General features: G+C 41.1%; 1 protein-coding gene across 1 annotated transcript; it reads left to right on the forward strand.

Moving 5' to 3' along the window:
* Nucleotides 1-16,556: 16,556 nt before the first annotated feature.
* On the forward strand, nt 16,557-21,739 carry LOC132857028 (protocadherin gamma-A6-like). The gene is made up of 2 exons (XM_060886977.1): nt 16,557-18,999; nt 21,599-21,739. The coding sequence occupies exons 1-2, from the start codon at nt 16,613-16,615 to the stop codon at nt 21,636-21,638; spliced, it is 2,427 nt and encodes an 808-aa protein (XP_060742960.1). The 5' UTR covers nt 16,557-16,612; the 3' UTR covers nt 21,639-21,739.
* The last annotated feature ends 3,568 nt before the right edge of the window (nt 21,740-25,307 follow it).

Consider the following 25,307-nt stretch of genomic DNA (forward strand, 5'->3'; position numbering starts at 1 on the left):
TGCTGAAGGGCAAACAGAGCTATCCTGCTTTTCAGCTCCAGTGACTCAGCACATGATTCCCACTGAGCTAGCCGAGACACACTGACAGCTAAATTAATGGCTGCCATAAATCAGGATCAATAGCCATACCACAATATACCAGGTGCCACAACTTGAGTATGAAACCCCAGGTTAGAGATTTTATCCAGACAGACTCAATTAGTCAAGTCAAGAATCTTTTATTGTCATTTCAATCATATATAGCTGTTGCGGTACACAGTGAAATGAGACAACATTTCTCTAGGACCAGGTGCTACATAAAACAAAGACAGAGCTAAGGACTTAGTAAGTAGTCCTAGCCACATAAAGTGCATCTGTGCAACCTGGTGCAAGCAGTGCAAGACAAGACAACAAGACAGACAAGAAAAAAGACTGTGCAAACAAAAAATTACAAGACAATGCACAAAAGATAATACACAAAAACAGTGCAGAACAGTGTAAATACTGTATGTTCAATCATTATTACGTGTGCAGAAATACTAGAATGAACAGTGCAGAGCAGCAGTTACATGAGGTATTATAAATTATCGTGCACAACAGCAAACAACTGAAATGTGATACATATATAAGACTAACCAAATACTGAAATTGTGGTTCTACTTGACTCCTCCTAACCATTTGGACTAGTGAAATTTAATTGTGGAAGTGCATTTACTGTATGTGCCCAAATCTTCCAATAATAGCAAAACGTGACTTAGCATTTGTAATAAAACCCACAGTCACTCTAACGTATTTAAAAACTAATTTCTAAACTTGTATACGTGTCGGACTGCATATATACCAAATAGAGTGTAGTGTAGCTTGGTGTAGATGCTGGGAGCATGGTGACTGCTCCTACTGTATGCAGGGAAGGCCAACCCTCTCCCTCCTTAATGTGTGCAGGTCAGGTGTGTGCCGGAGCCTGCTGTTATTGTGTGTAACCCGTGTGGCTCGCTTATGCCCGGCGTGATGTGCGGCCAGCGACACCGGGTATTAAAACTTGGTCTGCGTTGTGTTACGTTGTGTGATGCAAAGACAGACACGGGACAGCAGGCAACCGATTCACTGGATCCTTTTTTACTGTCTGTTTAACAGAGACAAATAAGCAGCCTCAGATTGAGTGGCCCTTATAACACTCTATTCCATTAAATCACATTTCAAAAGGGAAGAAGCATAAGAAAATGAACATAAAATAAAATACAGAAAACATACCTGTTTAACAGAGACAAATAAGCAGCCTCAGATTGAGTGGCCCTTATAACACTCTATAAAACAAATGATGCACCTCCATTACCATGTGCTGGTCTCACATAAAAGACAGAAATATACCTCAAAGAATGTAAAATGGTGAAAATAATGCCAAGGATAGATAAAATAGTACTTAGTACATAAATTTGGGTGAAAATACCAATATAAAAGATATAATTAAAATAAGGATTACATAAAATTAACAGGATGACAAAATAAACCTACCTCTTCCATTAAATCACATTTCAAAAGGGAAGAGGAGGAGTTAGGACAGGAAATTAGGTCATACTGTGACCACACAACACTTAAAGGAGAAGTGCACCTTTAGATCAGATCAGGTATCATAAAATGTACAAGAGAACAATTTTGTGTGAATTATAACATTATTTAGCCGTATACTTTGTATACCTGTTACACTCACCCCCCAGAATTTACACAAAATTCCACAGAGGACAACAAAAACAAGAGCACAGGGCCTGAGAATGACATGGTCTACACTCCAGAAAAAAAACAGTGAAGACTATCAACATGAAAAGTTACCCAACTAAGGGATACAAATATGAAAGAAGTCGGCCAAACCACTACACATGTTGTAGGCATACCAAAGTGCCTTTTACACTTCGAAAAACTCAGACCATTTGCTTAAACAGAACACACATGAGGAAAAAAAACAATACATTACACTCAGTAGTATCAGAAAGTAATGCAATACACAGATTCAAACATGAATAACAGGAGATATGGACTCCACACCAAGTAAGGTCTCGAGTTGAACCATTGACTCAATCAGCCTACGAACAGGCTTAATTACTCTACCAAGCCTGGTAACGTAACGATTGTCAGGGTTATTGTCAACCACAGGATCGGACAAATCTGCAGAAACAGGTACAGTAGGCGAAAAAGCACTAGCTACAGTGTCAGGGTCAACAACAGATAAATCAGCTTCTGCTTCAGAAACATCTTGAAAAGAATGAGATGAGACCCAAGAAGCTGTACAATCATCACACACAGCAATGTGAGAAATGACAGATGGCAGAGACTCTGCATGTGACAAACCACCAGTGACAGGTATTGTTGACTCAGCTGCATCACATATAGATTGAGAAGGTGAGGAACAAGGACCAGCACCATCACATTCATCAACAGAAAACTCAAACTCTGTTGTGGGCAAAGGAAGAAAGTTAACTGGCAACAAGAGATTCCGATGAACCACTTTCTCATGACCAGATCTGTCACGGATCTTATAAATGTGCAGGGAAGGTTTGGAAGCAACAATGGAGTACACGGTGGGTTCCCATTTATCGGCAAGCTTCCGTTTACCTCGACAGCCTTTGTTGGCGATAAGAACTTGATCACCAATTGACAGAGGTAATCCCTTGACTCTCTTGTTGTATTGGTCAGACTGGTGTTTCTGTTCAGCAGCAGAATTCTTTTGAGCCAGCACCATAGCAGACTGTAGATCACTGACGAGAGATTTAACATAGTCATTGTAATCACAGATTGACTCATCATGCAGCACACTTAGAAACATGAGGTCAACAGGTAATCTCGGCACCCTTCCAAACATCAGGTAAAAAGGGGCAAATCCAGTTGTTTCATGCGCAGTACAGTTATACACGAATGTCATAGTTTGCACTAACTGTGGCCACTTTTGTTTAGATCTGGGTGGAAGCGATCTTAACATGTTACCTAACGTTCTATTGAACCTCTCAGTCCCACCGTTCCCCATTGGGTGGTACGGGGACGTTCGTGACTTGTCGACACCAGCAAGATCAAGGAGCTCTGCTATCAGCTCGCTCTCAAAATTTGCTCCCTGGTCCGAATGAATACGCTGGGGGAAGCCATAAACACAGAAGAAGCCATCCCAGAGTTTCTTTGCGATACTCTTAGCCGATTGGTTCTGGCATGGAAAAGCGTGAGCTAGCTTGGTGAAATGATCCGTGATTACCAAGACATCCACAGATTTATTGTGCCTATCCTCGGCGGCCCAGAAATCAATACAAACTAGCTCCAATGGGGCAGTAGTCTTGATGCTCTCCAAGGGTGCTCTTGCAGCTGGTTCTGGAGTTTTACTCAGGACACAACGGGTACAAGTCTTGACGTAATCACGCACATCACTTTCCATCCCAGGCCAATAAAACCTCTGGCGGGCTAAAGACAGTGTACGTGGCTGGCCCTGGTGACCGGCCAAATCATGAACACCAGAAAGAGCTTCCTGTTTCAGGGATTCAGGCAGGACAAACTGAATTCTCTTGTGCTTAGTGAGTGGATCTTTGATGGCTCTGTACAGAATGCCATTGAGCAAAAAGAGTTTGTCCCACTGCTTTAAAACCCTCAATACACGCAGATCCTCATTCACACGCTCGCGCCTGGAAGGTCTGCGCTTCCTGCTGACATAGGAGGACACCCGTGAAATAACTGCGTCATTGTGCTGCTGACTCTGCAATTCAGACAATGAAAAAGCATGGGTGATATCTTGACAGTCAGGAATTAAAGAGCTCATGTGATCAGCTAGGGATGTTGCTCTGGACACTGCACCTAAATCCCAATCACCACAAGACGACAAGACGGACGACACATCCTCAGCAGTCATAGAAACATCCATTTCAGCAGTGTGATCACGTTCAGTGCCAAGTGTTTGTGGCTGGCACGTGAGATGGAATGCTCTCTGTACAGAATCATCTTCCACACTGTGTACATGTTTCAGCAGCTCGGAGTAAGGCTCGGTCAGAATTCGCTGACTCACTGGCTTGACAAACGGGTCACGACTGAGCGCATCCGCCACAATATTTAACCTTCCAGGGATGTACTTGATCTTAAAGTTGTACGGGGCAAGTTTTGAAACCCAGCGCTGCTCACACGCATCCAGTTTAGGTTTTGTCATGATGTACGTGAGCGGGTTATTATCGGTCCACACGGTGAACTCATGGCCTTTAAGCCAATGGCTGAACTTGTCACATACGGACCATTTCAAGGCCAAAAACTCCAGCCTGTGTGCAGGGTAATTGGCTTGGCTGTGGTTCAAAGACTTGCTGGCGAACGCTATCGGACGTGCTTTATCCTCGCCAGCAGTAACTTGAGAGAGCACTGCGCCAAGGCCATTCAACGATGCGTCAGTGCAGAGGATGAAGGGACGCTCAAAGTCAGGGTGGGCCAACACCACACTCTCGACAAGGGCTCTCTTTAACTCCTCGAAGGCAACATTACAGTCAGGAGTCCAGTCTTGAGGGGTCAATTCCCGGAAAGTGCCATTATTATTACGACGACTCGTGCCTCTCACCAAACCTCTTTGACCAGCGGTCAACTTGAACAATGGCTTTGCAATTTGTGAGCAGCCAGGGATGAAGCTTTGGTAGTAAAGAACCATGCCCAGAAAGGATCTAATTCTCTTTGGCGAAGGTGTGCTGCCATCCTCTTTCATTAAGTCTTTCTTCTGAAAGGCAGCAATGACTGCAACCTTGTCTTCATCCACTGAAACTCCTGAACTGCTGATCACATGGCCCAAAAACCTGATGGAACGCCTGAGGAAGTGACACTTTTTTGGAGCCAACTTCAAATTACTAGCTCTCAACCGTGCAAACACCACTTCTAAGCGTTTCAATGCCTCCTCCTCAGAACGGGCGAAAACCAGCAAATCGTCAAGATAGCAAAGGAGGCTGGAAAAGTTAAGATCTCCAAATACGCTGAGCATCATGCGCATAAAGGATGCTGGACTGTTACACAGGCCCTGTGGGAGACGGTTATATTCATATAAGCCCATGGGCGTTGTGAATGCTGTGTAATGCCGATCAGATACATGGAGTGGGACGTTATAGAATCCCGATGTTAAATCCACGGAGCTGAACAGAAGATTGCCACCAAGAGCAGCCAGGCAATCCGCCTGATGGGGCAAAGGATGAGCGTCCTTTATAGTCTTTGCATTAAGCCAGCGAAAATCAGTGCATACTCTTAACGATCCATCCTTCTTTAAACCATTACCAAAGGAGAAGCGTACTCGCTAACTGACTTGCTGATAATGCCTTTTTCTTCCATTTCAGAAAGAACTACTCGCAACTTATGGTAGTGGGCAGGAGGGATTCGGCGGTAGGGCAGACGGAACGGACGTTCATCACATAAATGTATCCTGTGTACAAAGTCCTTCGCCTCTCCACAATCAAGTCTGTCTCTGGAGAAAACGTCACGATAAGACACGATAACACTTGCCAACTTCTCCTTCCATAAGTCGGAGACTTCACACGCATTGATATTAATGTCATCCAAGCCGTACTCATGCAATAACCCAATAGGATCGACAGACGGCATGGGCTTGGGGAAAGCTGTCTCAGGAACATCATGAGATCTGCACAGATTTTGTGTGACAGCAACATCCTCTACCGCCAAACAAGGAGACACATCAGCCAGCTTAGCATTGCGACGGAGAGTTATTGGAGACTGTGTGGGGTTCAAAATCTTCATCGGCACCCATCGATCACCCCACATAGGGCTCACCATGCGTCCCACAAGAACATGACGGGGCGCTGAACGTGAAGTAGTGGGTTCAACGATAACTGTGCTCCCTGGGGAAACATTAACGTTAGCAGGAAGTTTTCCCCAGACCAGGTGTTCACATCTGGGAAGTAAAGTAACAGCTTGACAGAGCTTCACCGTGCCGAGCTTAACAGGCTGGCGAGGACCAGACCAACGAGAAATACAGCTCAAAAGCTCAAGGAACTCTTCAGACTCAGGATTGCTGTTTTCACATGAAATTACTTCCCAGTACTTCTTTTCGGCTTTCATCTTCTTAAGCACGCATTTGATAACGTTACTGCCGATAATGAACTCATCTTTCTGTCCAGGCACCACTAAAGTAGGAACGATAAACTTGAATCCATAGACTTCGATTTCCAGGTCATAAGTGCACTTAGGCTGAATAGTAAGACCACCACAGCCCACCAGGACCACGTTACCAGGAACTACTGAAGGTTGCGAAAGAACTCCTTCGGCACGCAACTTGGATTCACTCTCTGTACTCAGGGTGCAGGCCATACTGCCGGAATCTAGCAAACCATTCAGTACAGACTGGTCGCTGACAGTCACAGGAGCATAAAACAGTTCACTAGCTCCATCGATCCTCTGAGATCCCACATACAGCACCGTTTTATCAGGCGGCTGCAACTTGCAACTATTTACAAAAATCTCATGTGGGTCTGACTCATCTTTTAGGGGAAGAACATCACCACCCATGCTACCCCCTCCCACACATGGGCTATTTAGTTTAACTGAGCAGCAGAAGAACGCGGCTCGAAGCTAGTCGTCTTTGGACAATCACTCTTAAAGTGTCCAGGCTTGAAGCAGTTACGGCAAAGCCTCTGCCGCATGCAATGAGTATGTGTAGTGTGCTCTTTAGATCGACATACTTTACATGTCGGGCTCACACTAGGCCTGGGGTCTGATGTTGTGACGTGACATCCAGGATTGGACGAGGACAGTGAGGCAGTGCAGAGAGACAGAACTTTATCCATCATGCCGACTAACTGTTGCATACTATGGTTAGGTGTAAAAGGGACAGCATTAGGGTTGAGCTGACCATTCAGACATGGTGACTGACCAGAGGAGGGTTCAAGCTGTTTGGGAGAACCCGATTCAGGATCGTCACGGAGAGTCACAGTGTCCTGATGGCAGGCGACCACAGGTGAATAACGTTGGGTTCTAGCAGAATTTCTTTTCAGGTTCCTGCGGTGACAATCTAGCCGCTCTTGAACCTCGGCAGCACTCCACTGTTCAGCAGGTTTGAACTGAAAAGACAAAGCAAGGCCAGGATCTGGACAGTGAGAGACAAACATCATAACAGCTTCAGCTGCAGGATCCTCAACACACTTGTTGCGTCTACGCAAACACTCATCAGCCACATCGATCGCCTTATTCAGCCGTATCCAGTAGTCCATTGGACTCTCGTCCACCTTAGGGAGCGTGTTGTAAAAGTCAGCCATAGGCATGTTCGAGTAAGTCAACTCGCTGAAATTACGCTTCAGTATATCAAACACTGTGGCGGGGAGCACTGCAGCAGTCTGCCCTGGGAAGCTACGTAAGGACACTTTGACCACGTCCCTTGCATTTCCGGCCAATCTGCTCAAAATGAGATCAGAAGCAGTTTCATCAGTGCATTTCTTACTGTTCAAATAACTGTACATCATGTCCTCCCATTCGTGCACAGTAAATGAATCACTACGATCACCTCTAAAGAATGGTGGTGGTGTCACATCATGTTGGACAATCACTTTCAATTTTGATGTATCAACGGAGTCATCTGAATGCTGTACATTTGACTTAGACTGCATTTGGCTGGGTTGTTGTGTTAAAGTGAGACTGGCCGAAATGCTCTCACCAATTTTCTGAGCTAAATCAGAAATAAAACCACTTAAGGACTCTGGAGTAAAAACATGATCAGCGTTTGAGCGTGCAAAAGGTGTGGAACAGGCAGTGGGACCCACTGAGGCACCAATGGCTGAATCAGATGCATGTACCTGGTCAATACCTGCATTAAAGAATGCCCTTCCCCTCCCAAAACAGCGAGGTGGAGTTTCAGACAATTTTTCAGGGCGACTAAACACAGCCCCACTACCCCTTGCCACTGGAAACATTGTGTTAGGGTGTCGCACAGGGCTAAAGTTATCCTGACTAACAGTGTCCTCAAACATGACAACCTGAATAGTAAACACCAAGAGATATGCAAAAAAACGGAATTAAATGCACTAAAAACACAACACTGTATGCAGAAAAAAAATATATATATATACTGTATACACACTTTACAGAAATGCATATAACAAGGCCCTTTCAAGCGGTTCAGTGTGACATCTCACGAAGAGAAAAAAAACTTGTGACAATCACAAAACCCACTCACAAAAAGCAACCGTTCGATTAAAGCCGTCCTACTTGATGTGAGCAGCAGATACAGTGAACTGGTTGAACACAGGTGACGAGATGAAACGAGCTGTGGCCTCCGCATCCAGTGAAACACTCCAGCGATTCAGAACAGCACACCCGTCGTCTGTTGAAGCAGCAACTCGGGCGATCGGTGAACAGCCGATCATGCGAAACCCAAAGGTTCACGGCACCACGTGTAACCCGTGTGGCTCGCTTATGCCCGGCGTGATGTGCGGCCAGCGACACCGGGTATTAAAACTTGGTCTGCGTTGTGTTACGTTGTGTGATGCAAAGACAGACACGGGACAGCAGGCAACCGATTCACTGGATCCTTTTTTACTGTCTGTTTAACAGAGACAAATAAGCAGCCTCAGATTGAGTGGCCCTTATAACACTCTCTTCCATTAAATCACATTTCAAAAGGGAAGAAGCATAAGAAAATGAACATAAAATAAAATACAGAAAACATACCTGTTTAACAGAGACAAATAAGCAGCCTCAGATTGAGTGGCCCTTATAACACTCTATAAAACAAATGATGCACCTCCATTACCATGTGCTGGTCTCACATAAAAGACAGAAATATACCTCAAAGAATGTAAAATGGTGAAAATAATGCCAAGGATAGATAAAATAGTACTTTACACATAAATTTGGGTGAAAATACCAATATAAAAGATATAATTAAAATAAGGATTACATAAAATTAACAGGATGACAAAATAAACCTACCTCTTCCATTAAATCACATTTCAAAAGGGAAGAGGAGGAGTTAGGACAGGAAATTAGGTCATACTGTGACCACACAACACTTAAAGGAGAAGTGCACCTTTAGATCAGATCAGGTATCATAAAATGTACAAGAGAACAATTTTGTGTGAATTATAACATTATTTAGCCGTATACTTTGTATACCTGTTACATGTGCATGAACTGCTCGTGGCTGTAGGAGAGCAAGTGGGGTTTGAGAACAAACTGCCATGCATGAATAAAATGGTTGTTGTTTTCCTAAATAATGAATCACTGGTTATTGAGTTGATTGTGGACAGAATATGGGTAAGAGGAGCCCATGTTACTGTTACCTTGCTGTCCGCCTCAGCCGCCATTACAGTCTTAAATTAAATTTAAGTCATTAAATTAAAATTTGTAATTAAAACCCAGACGCCATTACTAAAGAGTTAATGTGATTCTTTCACATGCCAAGTCTACATGTTTTTAAACTCACCAGAACACACATTAAGAAGTATCTTTCCGTGTCTTTCACCAAGATAACTCTTGCATGGTGTACACGAGTACTGAGAATCTCATGCATTTTGAATAGCAGAATGGCAGAATGAGCAGAATGTGGTGAGTGAGAATGGTGCAAGAAGTGTGAATGATGAGCAGCTTAGACGTAGTGACTGACTGATTCTATTGAAAAGATTGAGACTCAGAGTAATGCTGAGGTTGCATATGTGTCCACTGATGCAGTGCAGGCCGGAGATTCAGAGGAAGGCCTGGCTGATGACCGTGATGGGTCGTCCCAGCTTACTGATGACAGCATGAGATGAGTATCAAGGGTCAGACATTAGTGAAATAGGAGTAGATCAAAAAGACATCTATATTGCTGAGGAATTTAACTAATTTATTTGATAAACCAAAAAGAAAAGCAGGTACAGTATAGAAGTAAATGGATTTTTTTCCCAGACCCTGATAAGTTTGTTAAGGTGATAAGAGCATGAAATGTGTATAATTATAAAGAGCTCTCTCAACAGAAACAATATTAAAGAAACATATAACAGCAATTAGACAAAGCAGCTTGTCTCATAATGAAAGGCTAATGAGAGGGAAAACAAACTAAATATGGTTCCTTACATCTGTATTTCCTTTCTTTGCTCTCTTTCCTTCTCATGGCAATATACACTTGGATAAAATTTAATGCTGTTTTGAATTCTGCTGTATGTTGGCACTGTTTTTACATATCTTACAACACAAGAAACAGGTTTCTTAACAGAAGTATTGTCCCTTTGCCACTTCCTGTTCATAAACTCATCATAAGTGAATGTGCTCTTGAAAAAGAGACCTGGATGGAGCCTAAAACTGCACAAGAAATCAGATAGACAGTCCAAGAGACAGAAACAGACATATTGCTTCTGAGCTAGTGGAGATGCGCAGACTGACTGGATTTTTACTCCACCCTATATGCTGCTGAGAACTCGGAAAATCGGTGCAGAATTGAACCTGTTTTAACCACAGCGCAGAAATGAGACTTATTGTTGATGAGGTGACTCATTGTCAGGTGCTGTGGAACCATCTCCAGGTAAAACAGGAATCTTTCTTCTAGGTTCTAAAAGACCTTGTGGACTGACACTGGAAGTGATCACTTTGAAATTTTTTAAGAATGCATCTTAAAAAACTTTTACCTAACTTTGCTGCAACAGTATGGTGTTTCAACACCCTTAAAAAACCGGAGGCCCGTGACACATCCTGATAAAGGATAAAGTTGATTATGAACTCTGGTACCTTTAATTAAGGTTTTTGATGTTTCTATACTTAAACAATATACTATATACAGGTGTATCTCAATAAAATAAAATGACTTGGAAAAGTACATTTATTTCAGTAATTCAGCTCAAATAGTGAAATTTCTGGATTATATAAATTCAGGACACAGACTGAAGTAGTTTAAGTCTTTGGTTCTTTTCATTGTGATTTTGGCTCACATTTAACAAAAACTCACCAATTAACCACTATCTCAAAAAATTAGAATACTTCATAAGACCAATAAAAAATACATTTTTAGTGAATTGTTGGCCTTCTGGAAAGTATGTTAATTTACTGTATATGTAATCAATACTTGGTAGGGTCTCCTTTTGCTTTAATTACTGCCTCAATTCAGCGTGGCGTGAAGGTGATCAGTCTGTGGCACTGCTGACGTGGTATGGAAGCCCAGGTTTCTTTGACAGTGGCCTTCAGCTCATCTGAATTTTTTGGTCTCTTGTTTCTCATTTTCCTCTTGACAATACCCCATAGATTCTCTATGAGGTTCAGGACTGGTGAGTTTGCTGGCCAGTCAAGCACACCAACACTGTGGTCATTTAAACCAACTTTTGCTTTTGGCAGTGTGGGCAGGTGCCAAATCCTGCTGGAAAATTAAATCAGCATCTTTAAATAGCTGGTCAGCAGAAGAAAGCATAAAGTGCTCTAAAATTTCTTACTAAACGGTTGCAGTGACTTTGGTTTTCAAAAAACACAGTGGACCAGCACTAGCAGATGACATTGCACCCCAAATCATCACAAACTGTAGAAACTTAACACTGTACTTCAAGCAACTTGGGCTTTAAGCTTCTCCACCCTTCCTCTAGACTCTAGGACCTTGAATTCCAAATGAAATACAAAGCTTTCATCTGAAAAGATTTCTTTGGACCAGTCTAGTCCTTCTTCTCCTTAGCCCAGCTAAGACACCACTGACATCGTCTGTGGTTCAGGAGTGGCTTAAAAAGAGGAATACGGCAACTGTAGCCAAATTCCTTGACACGTTTGTGTATGGTGGCTCTTGATGCCTTGACCCCAGCCTCAGTCCATTCCTTGTGAAGTTCACCCAAATTATTTTTGATTTTGTTTGACAAGCCTTTCAAGGTTTGTTGTGCATCTTTTTCTTCCACACTTTTTCCTTCCAGTCAACTTTGTTAACTTGCTTGGATACAGCACTCTGTGAACAGCCAGCTTCTTTGGCAATGAATGTCTGTGGCTTACCCTCCTTGTGAAGGGTGTCAATGACAACTGGACAACTGTCAGATTAGCAGTCTTCCTGTCACGAGCGCAGGGGTAAAAACGGACCCAAATGCAGGACAGCTTAACAAAAACCGGGATTTATTAAATAAAACAAAACAGAAACACAGACTCAGGACAAAACCAGCCATAAAGACAACAGAGGATTCCGCACTGCTCACGGCAAGGCGGTTCAACTAAATAGTACAAATAATTAATCAGACATGAGGGACAGGTGTGCAGAGGCGGGGAGGAAAAGACAAGGGAGGGGCAGACACGTGAACACAGAACATAAACAAAAAGGCACATGGTCAAAATCCGGGCAGAGTCCTGACACTTCCCCATGATTGTGTAGCCTAGTCAACCAAATTGAGAGACCATTTTGTTGGCTCAGGAAACCTTTGCAGGTGTTTTGAGTTGATTAGCTGATTGCCATGTCACCAATGGTTTTTGGTTTTTGTTAAATGTGAGTCAAAATTATCAAAATTAAAAGTACCAAAGATTACTTCAGTCTGTGTGTAGTGAATTTATATAATACGTGAGTTTCACTATTTGAGTTGAATTATTGAAATAAATGATCTTTTCCACAACATTCTAGTTTATTGAGATGCAACTGTACAAATTAATTACATTTGAAAAAAGTGATTATTTTTGTCTGATTCTGGCATTCCATCTCTTGTTTTTGCACGTGCTTTCAGAATTTGTGTGTGCTTTTATGTATGTGTTATGGCCTATGTAGGTCATTGTAGCTACAACCAAAAAAACAGTCTGCAGTACTTTTTTTTCCTGTCTTTTCTTTCTCACCTGCACACACACAGACAAAAACTAACCAGTGATGCAGGCCACAACTTTAAACACTTTTTTAGCTGCCAGTAACAATTTCCTGACAATGATAGTTGCCACAGTCAAATCGGTTTTTTTCCAGAATGTGAGATCACTGTCTGCTATGGCTCATAAAAATCAAAATGGAGAAAGAAAACATTAAGTTAAATAATGAACTTTTTTCATCATTTACAAGGGGTGTCATAGGAAAAAAAAACATGAATGCATAAGGAGAGTCCATCCAATCTAGACTAAGCTTTGTTGTCAAGAAAACTTGTGCTGTTGTTGGAGAGAGCAGCTTTGGTGTCATGTTCAACTGAGATTATCGTGGTGTCGGAACTTAGAGCCCGTCTCCAAGTCGGCACATATCAGGGTGAATTATACTGATATACTTTATAATGCTTTTATACTATATAATTGTTACTAAAACTTAATTTACTAATAACACTAACATTAATACGAATTAAAACAATGGGAAAACTCCTCAGACCTGGATGAGAATGAGCAAACTTCTTTTATTGTGGTCACTCAGCCAACAATTCTCTAAGAGAAATTGCCAATTTGAAAGTAACAAAAGAAATCCCAAAAAACCCAAAAAGAAAAAGCATCTTCATGAAGAGCATCGGCATGCAAAAAACAAAAACCCTCCGGACGGACCTGCAGAGTTACAGGATTTTTTACGCATACACATTTGGCCCCAAAAATTCTCCTCTATATATACGTTTCCACGCGCCTCCTTATCGGTCCCCCCCCTCACAGACCGGTTTTCATATCACCTTTTCATTATGTCATCTTATTTACCGGAATCATCTCATATGTTTTTGTAACGTCCTGTTCCTTGCAGTCCCCTTGTTTTTCCTTCATCATCAAGTTGTGTAATGTGGTAAGTCAGGTGATGATTGAACTTCATAGGCTTGCATAAATTTAAACAAAATCAACTACTAATACTTTCCTATCTTTTAGTTTTATTTTGTATACTAGACAATGATAGAAAGAAAGCCAGAGTGTTGTTGTAAGCCAAAGCGTAATTGTGATTTTGGTAGAGAACTCGTCAGAAAGCAGAATTCAAGTTGCCTAGCATATCATGATATGTAAATAAGTATAGGAAATTATATGTTTGCCACTTATGTCAGCTGTGTAACTACTTAAATCGAGAAGGGAAAGGCAAACCACTAGCTAATTTAATTAGTCCCTGAGCAATACTTTGACAACATAGTTCAGTAGACTACCTACTGTCTTGTACATTTTAGTGTTTTCATTGCTTTAACAAATGCATTAGCTAATCAACTATGATTAGCTAATTTTGAGATTATGATTTTTCTGAAATTGGAGCATCAGTTCAATGCTAATTCAAATAAATTACTTTTGTATACAAAATGAACCAAGTGATCTGTTTGAGCTTTATCATATTGTTTATTTGATTGCTGTTTGGAGAAAGCTGGAGAGAAACTGTGCAGTGGTACTTACCTATGTTGTCATAATAGGTGATGCATTACAATTTGTTATTTTGGACAAATATAGTCTAGTCCAAATATAGTCTAATTTTGTTCACAGTCCAGTGTAAAACAATGAAAGCACAGTTACTTGTACTGCAGTTGAATCTTACCTCCAAAGAATTTTAGATCATATGCTTAAATGTATGTTTTAAATATCCTTGTGGAGTTTACCGCTATTAAAAAATGAACATACATGCTCAATTAAAAAATTGTTTGAAGCTTTGTTGAGTTAGTGGATGAAACTATTTACTATTTAAAATGACAGGTTTTTGCTGTAAAAATGGAAATAAAAATAAATCATAAAAAATAATATCATAAATAAATAAATCGTGTCAGATATTTTTCCACTTTTAATGTTATATAGTGGGCAACAAAATTCAAGTGACAAATAAATACAAAGAATTTAAATAAAATGTTTGTTTCTGCTTAGTTATAAGCAAGATGTGACATTTCTTTTTGCTGCATGTAGTGTTTTACTTAGGTCATATCGTTAGTAGTACATAATGTCTATGCATAGCTGGAAAATCTGTCTTTAACTATTAACTTTATAAAATGGTTTGCATAGGCTTTAGGGGGAAAAAAGACTAAATGTAGTTTATTGATTGCTGAAATGGTTGTTGGTGATTTTACATCAGCACCATTTACGGTACTTTAGTTGATTAAGTATCTGTAATGTCATTGTTAAGAATCTACATGGTTAAGCTGTTTTTTTCTAATTTGTTCCTCCTTTACTCTTCTCTTCATCTGCTTTCTATGTAATTAATGCAGTTGAGCCTATTGAACAGGAAACACATAATCAGTTCCTTTCTTAGAATCACCCTTATTAAACTTTGTTCAATTATCCAATTATTTGTTCAACTTTTCATGATTTTTTTTTATCCACTTACCTGCATGTTTTATTTTTATTGCAATTTGTATTCTACCAGCAATGTGTACATCATGCATACATTTCAAGCATGCATGACATATTTCATCTCTCTTTTTACTTTAAATGATTGAGAATAAATATTTGAGAAAGATGAGAATAAATATCTGCTTAAATTGACTTGAATTGACTGTTATATTAAACACGGTGAAACTCCAAAAAAATCTTTGAAACTAAACTCTGTGCTTATGTATTATTCATTTTACCTGTGCAGTAATAGTGATCAGTTTTATCATTAACCATTTTGCCAAACAAAATTATAAACTATTCAGTTGAATAGCTAACTAACCGTTAACTACTACTAGTTTGCAAAACAAAACTCAGACATCTTTTTAAATACCTAAACATTATATTAACAGACTATCACTGTTATATCACAAAAGTAAAATGAGGGGGGTTTACAGCAGCAGTGGAGCTCTGGTTTGATTGTGTAGTTACGCCCTCTTGTGGTGATTTGTGTGTGTGTGTGTGTGTGTGTGTGTGTGTGTGAGAGAGAGAGAGAGAGAGAGGGAGAGAGAGAGAGAGAGAGAGAGAGAGAGAGAGAGAGAGAGAGAGAGAGACTCTCCTTCCGCTGCAACATTCTTTCATATCTACAGTATTTACAGCTTACAGTTACATACACACAGTCACACCGTCACATACGTTAATACATACTCCCTGCGCAATATAGTCTATGCGTCTATATTTACTTTGAATCAATACATATTGCTCCAGGATATGTTCAAAATTATTATTATTATTTTTAAGTTTGCAGATATTCCTGAATGTAAAAGTGGGATTTTACATTTACTTTATAGAGCAACAGTGCCAAATGGCACTCATTCTTAAAATTAAATTTTTAAACATTATAAACATTCACGACTATATCATAACTCAGTTTGGTGTGTTATCTCTGTTAGATAAATGTTTCTTTTAAACAGCACAGTTATAAAGACTTCGATGTTTACAATCAACATCCTTTCCATCTCAAGGTTTCCAGGGATCTTTTCCACGCACTGTAGTCTCTGAAACTAAATATACATCGACATCTTGATTTCTGTAACTCTGTTTTCTGACAATAGACTCTACATACAAAATGTATTCAACTTACTAGGAATCAAGGTACCTTATATAAAAAAGGACATAGCTTTGCAAACGATTTGTTTAAAACCACCCATTAGAATATATACGAACTTTGTGTGCTATTGATCTAGTGTCCACGTTGCTTAGGTGTAGTGCACCACATGAGCTTTGAGTGGTGCTATAGCCTGCAGAGAGTCTTGGATTATTGTTTCTATGATGTCTTGTGCAATGATGAGGGTGGAGACAGCTTGGGTAGATTGAGGGTACAATAAAACTGAGTACACGCATAAATTGTTCTCATTGTGCGTGTAAAACGTCGATCACGTCAAATTTATGCTTTAACCTTTTGAGAACAAACGTTTTTCAAACGTTAGTTGTGGATAAAATGTTGGATGTCGATGGAGAACACGTATTTAAACTAAGACAGTCTTGGAATTTGTCATCAAGGTTCACCATTCTCCTTTTTTGTCTGATGGGCGCGGTGAACGGACAAATCCGTTATTCCATCCCAGAAGAATTGAAACCTGGATTGTTTGTTGGAGATGTGGTGAAAGATCTGGGCTTGGACGTTAAGAGGTTGGTATCGGGCAAAGCGCGTCTGGTTATTGATGACAGTAAGCAGTACCTCGAGCTAAACCGTAACAATGGCAATTTAGTAGTGAAAGAAAGGATGGACAGAGAGGAGATCTGTGGTCAGAAATCTCCATGTAGCTTCGGGTTGGAGATTTTGCTCGAAAATCCTCTAGAATTTTTTTCAGTTACTATAGAAATCGAAGATATAAATGATCACGCACCAGCGTTTTCCAAAAAAGAAATTAATCTTGAAACTAGCGAGTGGGCACCGATAGGTACTGTTTTCTTGTTGGATGCAGCAACAGACCCCGATGTTGGTTTAAATACTCTTCAAAGCTACAGCTTAAAACCTACTGATCATTTTTCTTTGAAGCAGCATAATCGAGCTGACGGCAGCAAGTACGCAGAAATGGTGCTGCAGAATCCACTAGACCGGGAGAAACACAGCCAGCATTTGTTAATATTAACGGCTGTCGATGGTGGAAACCCACCCCGTTCTGGAACCGTGCAAATAGTAATAAATGTCCTCGACGCAAATGACAACCTTCCTGTGTTTACAGAAACTTTGTATAAAGCGAGTGTGCAAGAGAATATAGCGCCTGGCACGTTTATTATTAAAATCAGTGCCACCGATGAAGATGAAGGTCACAACGGAAATGTGACGTATTCGTTTACCAATATGGAGGAAGCACATCAAGTGTTTATCGTAAATGCAAAAAACGGTGAAGTAAGACTATCTGGTAATCTGGACTATGAAGTAGTGCATCATTACGAAATTAATTTACAGGCTAAAGATCACGGGGGTCTGGCAGGTACGAGTAAATTAGTTATAGATGTTTTAGATGTGAACGATAATCACCCGATCATTGCCTTAACATCCTTCTCGGGTAAGATTCAAGAAGATTCTCCTCACGGCACAGTTGTTGCCTTAATCAGTGTGCAGGATTTAGACTCTGGTAAAAACGGAAACTTTAATTTGAATGTTAACCAAAATGTGCCATTTACAATTAAACAATCACCGCGGAAATATTATACTTTGGTTACCAATGGAGCTTTGGATAGAGAAAAAAATCCTATTTTCAATTTGACGTTAACTGCCACTGACGAAGGCACTCCCCCATTGTCTAAAGAGAAAACAGTTTTACTAGAAATCATCGATGTAAACGATAATGCACCGTCTTTTAGTAAAAATGAATATAGAACACAAATAGTAGAAAATAACTCTCTGGGCGTATCAATCATCAAAGTTCAAGCAAACGATGCTGATAAAGGACAAAACGCACGCATCACTTACTCTCTCTTAGAGAGTGAAGTCAGCGGCTCATCTGTGTCGACATATTTCTCTATTAATGCAGATAGTGGGATACTTTACGCAATTCGCTCATTTGACTACGAACAGGTTAAAGAGTTTAAAATGCAGGTGCAAGCTCAGGATGGTGGCTCTCCGCCTCTCCGGAGCAATGTAACAATCTTCGTAAACGTTCAGGACCAGAATGACAACGCGCCTCAGATTCTGTATCCAGTACAAACTAGTGGCTCTGTGGTGGCTGAAATGGTGCCTCGTTCAGCAGATGTGGGATATCTTGTCACTAAAGTGGTGGCTGTGGATGTGGACTCTGGACAGAATGCCTGGCTCTCATATAAACTACACAATCCGACAGACAGAGCGCTGTTTGATGTGGGCTTACAGAATGGAGAAATAAGAACTGTGCGTAAAGTCACCGATAAAGATGCTGTGAAACAGAAGCTCACTGTTGTAGTGGAGGACAACGGACAGCCCTCTCGTTCAGCTACAGTCAATGTTAACGTGGTGGTGGCGGACACTTTCCCTGAAGTGCTCTCAGAGTTCACTGACTTTACGCACGACAAGGAATACAACGACAACCTGACATTTTATCTAGTCTTGGCCTTAGCTGTAGTTTCATTTCTCTTTATCATGTCCATCATAGCTATACTGTCAGTGAAATGCTACAGATGGAGACGTGAGCGAATGTTTTACAAATCCGGTGCCAATCTACCAGTTATTCCGTATTACCCACCTCTTTACACAGATGTAGGGGGAACAGGAACTTTACAGCATATATACAATTACGAAGCTTACAGAACTACTGACTCTAGAAAGAGTGACAGGAAATACTCCAGACCTCCTACTGAGAGCATCATTAATCTGGATACCGATGGAACACCAACGCTGACTCAGGTGAAGAGGGACAATATTAATAGTCATTTTGAGCATCAGGTAAGGACTTTGCTTTCGCTGCTTTTCCCTGGATGTTGGTTTTAAGGCAAACAGTAGTAGCGGTTGTGCGTGTTCATGTGAGTTTTTGTTTTGTTATTATAAATATTGGTATGTTTTGCCTGCATTTTATTTCTATTCAACCATGGAATTATTCCAAAACCTTTTTTAGAAATAAAATGAGAGACTCTGCCATATCTGATTAAATATTTTATCTTAAATATTATTAACACTACTACTAATTCTAATTCTCCTAAATATCGTGTACTTTAGCAAGATTGTAGAAAGTATTTTAGGCAAAAGAATATATCAAGAAAAGAATATTACATTACTGCTATTCGCTTTTGGTGAATGTGAACCACAGTTGTTTCATGTTCAAGTTCTAATAAAACATTTAGATGCAAATCAAAAACGTAAACTGAATGAAAATATTCTGTTTGCCTCAGAACCCTTCTTAGAGATTGTATCATTTTGTTACAGACTGCTGTAATTTATTTAAATAAACTTGTTTAGTACTTATAATGCAATTTTAAGAGGTTGAGGATTGTACTGGTTGTGGACTACGTCTTTCGGTTTCTTCTTCACCTCTTCTGGATTTCTGCACTTGCTATAACCAATAGTGTCATAATAAGTGCCGCTTTTGACTTAAGCTCTTGTATTTCTTGAAAATTGTGGTCACTCCTATTTTGCAAAATACAGGAGAGTAAGTGTCTAGAACAGACTGGCTCCTAAATTTACTTTTTCTTATTTATTTATTTATCTATTTATTTATTTAGTTATATATATATATATATATATATATATATATATATATATATATATAGTTAGGGCAATTTGTTTTTGTTTTTTGTTTTTTTCTTTTTATTTCATTTTCTTGGTGATATTTGTCATGGGGGTTTCTGTGTTTTTCTTTGGCAGTGCGCTCTGTCCTGTACAGAATGGATTTTTTTCCAAAGCTCAGCTACAGGACTTAACACTCTCCTTCATTTCTGATCTGCTACTCAATACCAGAAGAAATAAAAAAAGGATAATTTGTGGTAAATATTACCAAAGATTTTGGTTTTGACGCAAGGAGGATGAAAACAGGGACAGCAGCGAATTCATCTGACTGTTTTAGACAAAAGATTACTGGTAACTGGAGAAATAGAGAACGACTTTGCGGGCAAATGGCACCCTGCAGTCGCAGTCTGGAATCTGAAATATGGCACCTAATAAAAGCATAATTAGTTGGTCTGGATACCAGTGGAACACAGACACTTAATCATTCTCAAAGGGAGAAACTAATCAGTGAGTTGTCTGATGATGAGGGGAGCTTTTGTGTGCATGTGTGTGGTCTGTTGAATGGAAGTATGGTCGCTGACCATGGTGCTGGAATTAATAAATTGCATGTGCGAGTATAAGCAAATATTATAGTATTTCTTGCATTTTTCCTTATAGTTATTATTACTGATAGAATATTTTAAGCAATTTAATCAGTCAGCATATGTTGTTTTCAGGTTTATCATTTTCCCCCACTATCTATCTTTATATTTTTAATTGTGTATAGTTTTGCATGAAAAGAAATAAAATGCTACTGTATCTGTCATGATGGAGGCACCCATCTCGTCCTCCAACCGCCAACAGAGGGAGCCGTCCCCGGAGTACTAACACTTCCAGACTACACTTCCCATAACCCCTCACTGGGACTGATTGCACCACCACCTGTTCTCAATCAGCCAATGACTATATAAACAGACTTGGACTTGACTTCTACGCAAAGTCTTGATTTGTTATGGCTGTCATTGATAAACGACTGGAACACGACTGGAACACGACTGGAACACGACTGGAACACGACTGGACTGTTAGAAAGGCCGAACGGCATGACCATGTATTCGTAGTGACCGGTTTGGGACAAGAACGCGGTTTTCCACTCATTTACATTTACATTTACATTTACAGCATTTGGCAGACGCCCTTATCCAGAGCGACGTACATAAGTGCTTAAATCTCTAACATTGAATACATTAATGCTGGCTCACTAAGTTACATACTTAAGATACCATGAGTTTAAAACATTTGTTCAAAGTTACAATGAAAGTGTCAAAGGTGTGTTTTTTTTTTTTTGTTTGTTTTGTTTTGTTTTTTTAAATGCAAACGATAATGAAAGAAGTGCTAGTTGAAGTGTTTCCTGAATAAGTAGGTCTTCAACCGCCGCTTGAAAATAGCCAGTGACTCAGCTGTCCGGACCTCTAGGGGAAGTTCGTTCCACCACCTTGGTGCCAGTACAGAGAAGAGTCTTGTAGTATACTTGCCTCTTACCCTGAGAGATGGTGGAACCAGTCGAGCAGTGCTGGTAGATCGGAGGGTGCGGGGTGCAGTGCGAGGAGTTATGAGGGCTTTGAGGTAAGAGGGAGCTGGTCCATTTTTGGCTTTGTAGGCCAGCATCAGTGTTTTGAATCTGATGCGTGCAGCTACCGGAAGCCAGTGGAGGGATCGCAGCAGCGGGGTGGTATGCGAGAACTTTGGCAGGCTGAAAACAAGCCGGGCAGCTGCATTTTGGATCATTTGCAGAGGACGGATTGCGTTCATAGGTAGACCTGCCAGCAGTGCATTGCAGTAATCCAGTCTAGAAATGACAAGAGACTGAACAAGTACCTGAGCAGCCTGTGTGGACAGAAATGGTCGAATCCTTCTAATGTTGTAGAGAAGAAACCGACATGAGCGAGACACATTAGCAACATGAGAGGAAAAGGACAGGAATTGTCCATGGTTACCCCAAGGTTGCGAGCTGTGGCTGAAGGGGAGATCAGATCGTTGTACAAGGATATAGCAAGATCATGACCTGGGGATGAATCACCTGGGATGAAGAGCAGCTCAGTTTTGCTAGGATTAAGCTTTAACTGATGAGCAGTCATCCATGATGAGATTTCTGCCAGACATGCAGAGATCCGGTCAGAAGCTGTGGCATCTGCGGGTGGGAAAGAGAAGATAAGTTGTGTATCATCAGCATAGCAGTGGTAAGAGAACCCATGTGAGGAAATAACTTCACCAAGAGAGTGAGTATACAGGGAGAAAAGAAGAGGACCAAGTACTGAGCCTTGTGGGATGCCAGTGGAGAGTCTGCGTGGAGCAGATGTCACTCCCCTCCATGTTACCTGATATGAGCGTCCTTCCAGGTAGGAAGAGAACCATTCCCAAGCTGATCCGCAAATCCCAAGACTCCTGAGGGTGGCTAAGAGAGTCTTATGGTTGACCATATCAAACGCTGCTGAAAGGTCAAGGAGGATAAGGACGGATGAGAGATTGGCTGATCTAGCAGCATGTAGTTTCTCAGAGACATCTAAAAGCGCTGTCTCTGTGGAATGACCTGCTTTAAAGCCAGACTGGTTGGGGTCTTGGAGGTTGTTCTGTGAGAGATAGACAGACAGTTGATTAAAGACAATGCGTTCAAGAATTTTTGAAAGAAACGAGAGAAGTGATACCGGCCTGTAGTTACTGATGTCTGATGGATCCAGAGCAGGTTTCTTCAGCATGGGAATAACCCTTGCTCTCTTGAAGGTAGTTGGTACCCGACCAGATGCTATGGATCTATTGGTGATAGTTGTAATGAAGGGCAGAAGGTCTTGCGAGATGGTCTGGAGCAAAGTGGAAGGGAGTGGATCCAATGGGCAGGTGGTAGGATTGCAAGACTGGATGAGTTTTAGAATCTCTTCTTCTGTTACAGTTGAGAAATGTGACAACAAAGGTGTAGGGGAGTCCATACTCTGAGATGTAAGTGCAGTCGGGGCTGAAGTGAAGGTCTGGCAGATTTCCTCAATCTTCTCCTGGTAGAAAGAAGCAAAGTCTTCTGCAGTCAGGGAGGATGAAGAAGGTGGAGCCGGGGGGTTGAGCAGAGAAGAGATGATGTTGTGGAATTTCCGAGGGTCATGTGAGGAAGCTTCAAGCTTTTCCTTGTAGAAGGAAGTCTTGGCAGAAGTCACATCTGAGGAGAACTTGGCCATGAGTGTTCGGTAAGAATCAAGATCTGCATCAAGTTGTGATTTCTTCGACTTTGATCTCTGATGATCTTAGCTCTCTTCGATTGTTGCGCAGCACATCTGAAAGCCAAGGAGCAGAACAAGAAGTTTTCTTGGGTTTAGTGGACATAGGGCAGAGGAAGTCCATAGTTGAGGAAAGAGATGAGAGGAAAGTATCTGTGGCCGAGTCCAAGGGCAGTGAGGAAAAAGACTCAGGATCAGGAAGGGAAGAAAGAGTGCCAGAAGCTACAGAAGAAGGGGAGACAGAGTAAAGGTTGCGGCGGGTAAGAGCGAGGGGGTGAGAGGTAGTTTTAGGTAGGGTAAGGAGAGTGATGGTAAAGGATACCAGGTGATGATCAGAGACGTGTAGTGGGGTAGCAGTCACGTCTGTAGCTGGAGAAGGACAGGTAAAAACCAGGTCCAGCACATTGCCTCCTTTGTGTGTGGGGATGTAGCTGTTGAGTGTGAGTGTGAATGAGTCAAGAAGAGACAGGAGGGAAGAAGAATGTAGCTTGTCAGAGGGGAGGTTGAAGTCACCAAGCACTGTCAGGGGGGAGCTATCAGAAGGGAAAGCACTAAGCAGTGTGTCCATTTCTTCCAGGAAGTCACCTAGGGGACCAGGAGGGCGGTAAACAACAATGATAACAAGGTTAATTGGAGAGGTTACTGAAATAGCATGGAATTCAAAAGAGGAGATGGTTAAATGAGACAAGAGGAGAGGTGTAAAGCACCATTTCTTTGACAGCAATAAACCTGTACCACCACCCCTGCCTGTTTCTCGTGGTGAGTGAGAGAAAGCATAGGCAGAGGATAAAGCAGCTGGTGTAGCAGTGTTCTGTGGGGATATCCAGGTCTCTGTTAGCGCAAGAAAATCAAAGGAGTAATGGGAAGTTAAAGCAGAGATAAAATCAGCTTTTTTTACAGCAGACTGGCAATTCCAGAGCCCACCTACCACCACTGTTTGAGACTTACACAACAGAGGAGGGTAGATGAGGTTACTGGGATTGTGACCTCTGCTCTGTGGACGAGAGTGTCTGCGAGTGTAGGAATTGAGTACAGAGTACAGAGTACAGAGTACACTCATCTCCCTCCCTAATGCGGATTAGATTGTAGGCGTTACGTAGATCCAGTTTGGTGAAGTATTTGGTGTTGTAATATAGTAATTTACCAATAGGTGTCACTGTTCTACTATGCCATTAAGTGTATCGCTGCTATTATGTTACTTCCTGGTTACTTCCTGCTCTGCATGTGGTGAATAAAAAACACGCGAAAAATTCAACAGGTTATGGGCCCAGATTCTCGCTAAAAAAGGTTGCTTTTCATGGGATTTTGTGTGATATAAACAGTGTTGTGGAATTCACAATGGAGGATAGACTGTTTATTGAAAAGCTGAGCGGGCCAGAGAACTGGGCAACTTGGAAATTTCAAATGGAACATTTGATGAAAGCAAAAGGACTATGGGGCATGGTGACGGAGACTGACAACGTGTCAGAGGGAGCAAATGCACAGACAAGAGCAGAATTCGAAAAATGAAAAGAAAAGGCGTTTTCTGTGTTGGTGCTAAATGTGAGTACACCTGTTATATCTGATAACAAGCAGCAAGACACCTAAAGAAGCGTGGGATATGTTAAAAGGACATTTTGAGAGAGACACTCTTGCGAATAAGCTGTTTCTAAAGGAAAAGTACTTCAGATGTGAAATGAAGGAAGGAGAAAGCATAACTGAACATTTGAAACGAATGAAAGAACTAACTGACCAGCTAGGAGCGATAGGTGCTGTGATTGAAGAGGAGGATCAGATTGTAACACTGCTGGGTAGTTTGCCATCAAGCTATGCTACAATTGTCACTGCTCTGGAACCTAAGTTGGACGATTTAATGCTACGGTTTGTTCAGCAAGCATTAATAAATGAGGAACAAAAGCGAATGTCTGCTGATGGTAACTATGGTGGTGCTGCGTCCGGTGGTGCGTCAGCGATGTCAACGCAGATTGGCAGTGATATGCAGTCCAACTTCAAGACGGTGAGAACTGATAGATCGAGCTCGTGGAGATGTTACAATTGTGGGAAAGAGGGACATATCAAGCGTGATTGTCCAAGTAAAACAAAAAGGAATAAAATCCAAAGGAATAAAACTCACAAAGCAAAAAACGTAACATGTGAACATTCAGAAGATTCGTCTGAGTGTGCGTTTATCTCTAAAGAGACTACCCAGGATAAAGTGACACAACAGGTCGAGTGGTTGATTGACTCAGGAGCATCAAAGCATATGACAT

Source organism: Tachysurus vachellii, chromosome 14 (genome assembly GCF_030014155.1).
Source record: "Tachysurus vachellii isolate PV-2020 chromosome 14, HZAU_Pvac_v1, whole genome shotgun sequence".
NCBI lineage: Eukaryota > Metazoa > Chordata > Actinopteri > Siluriformes > Bagridae > Tachysurus > Tachysurus vachellii.

Bases quoted from the DNA above. Each gene is read 5' to 3' on its own strand.
- LOC132857028 (XM_060886977.1), top strand. From the start codon at position 16,613: ATGTTGGATGTCGATGGAGAACACGTATTTAAACTAAGACAGTCTTGG. The intron at 19,000-21,598 runs GGTGAAGAGGGA...CAGAGGACGGAT, and splicing joins GGAACACCAACGCTGACTCA to TGCGTTCATAGGTAGACCTG.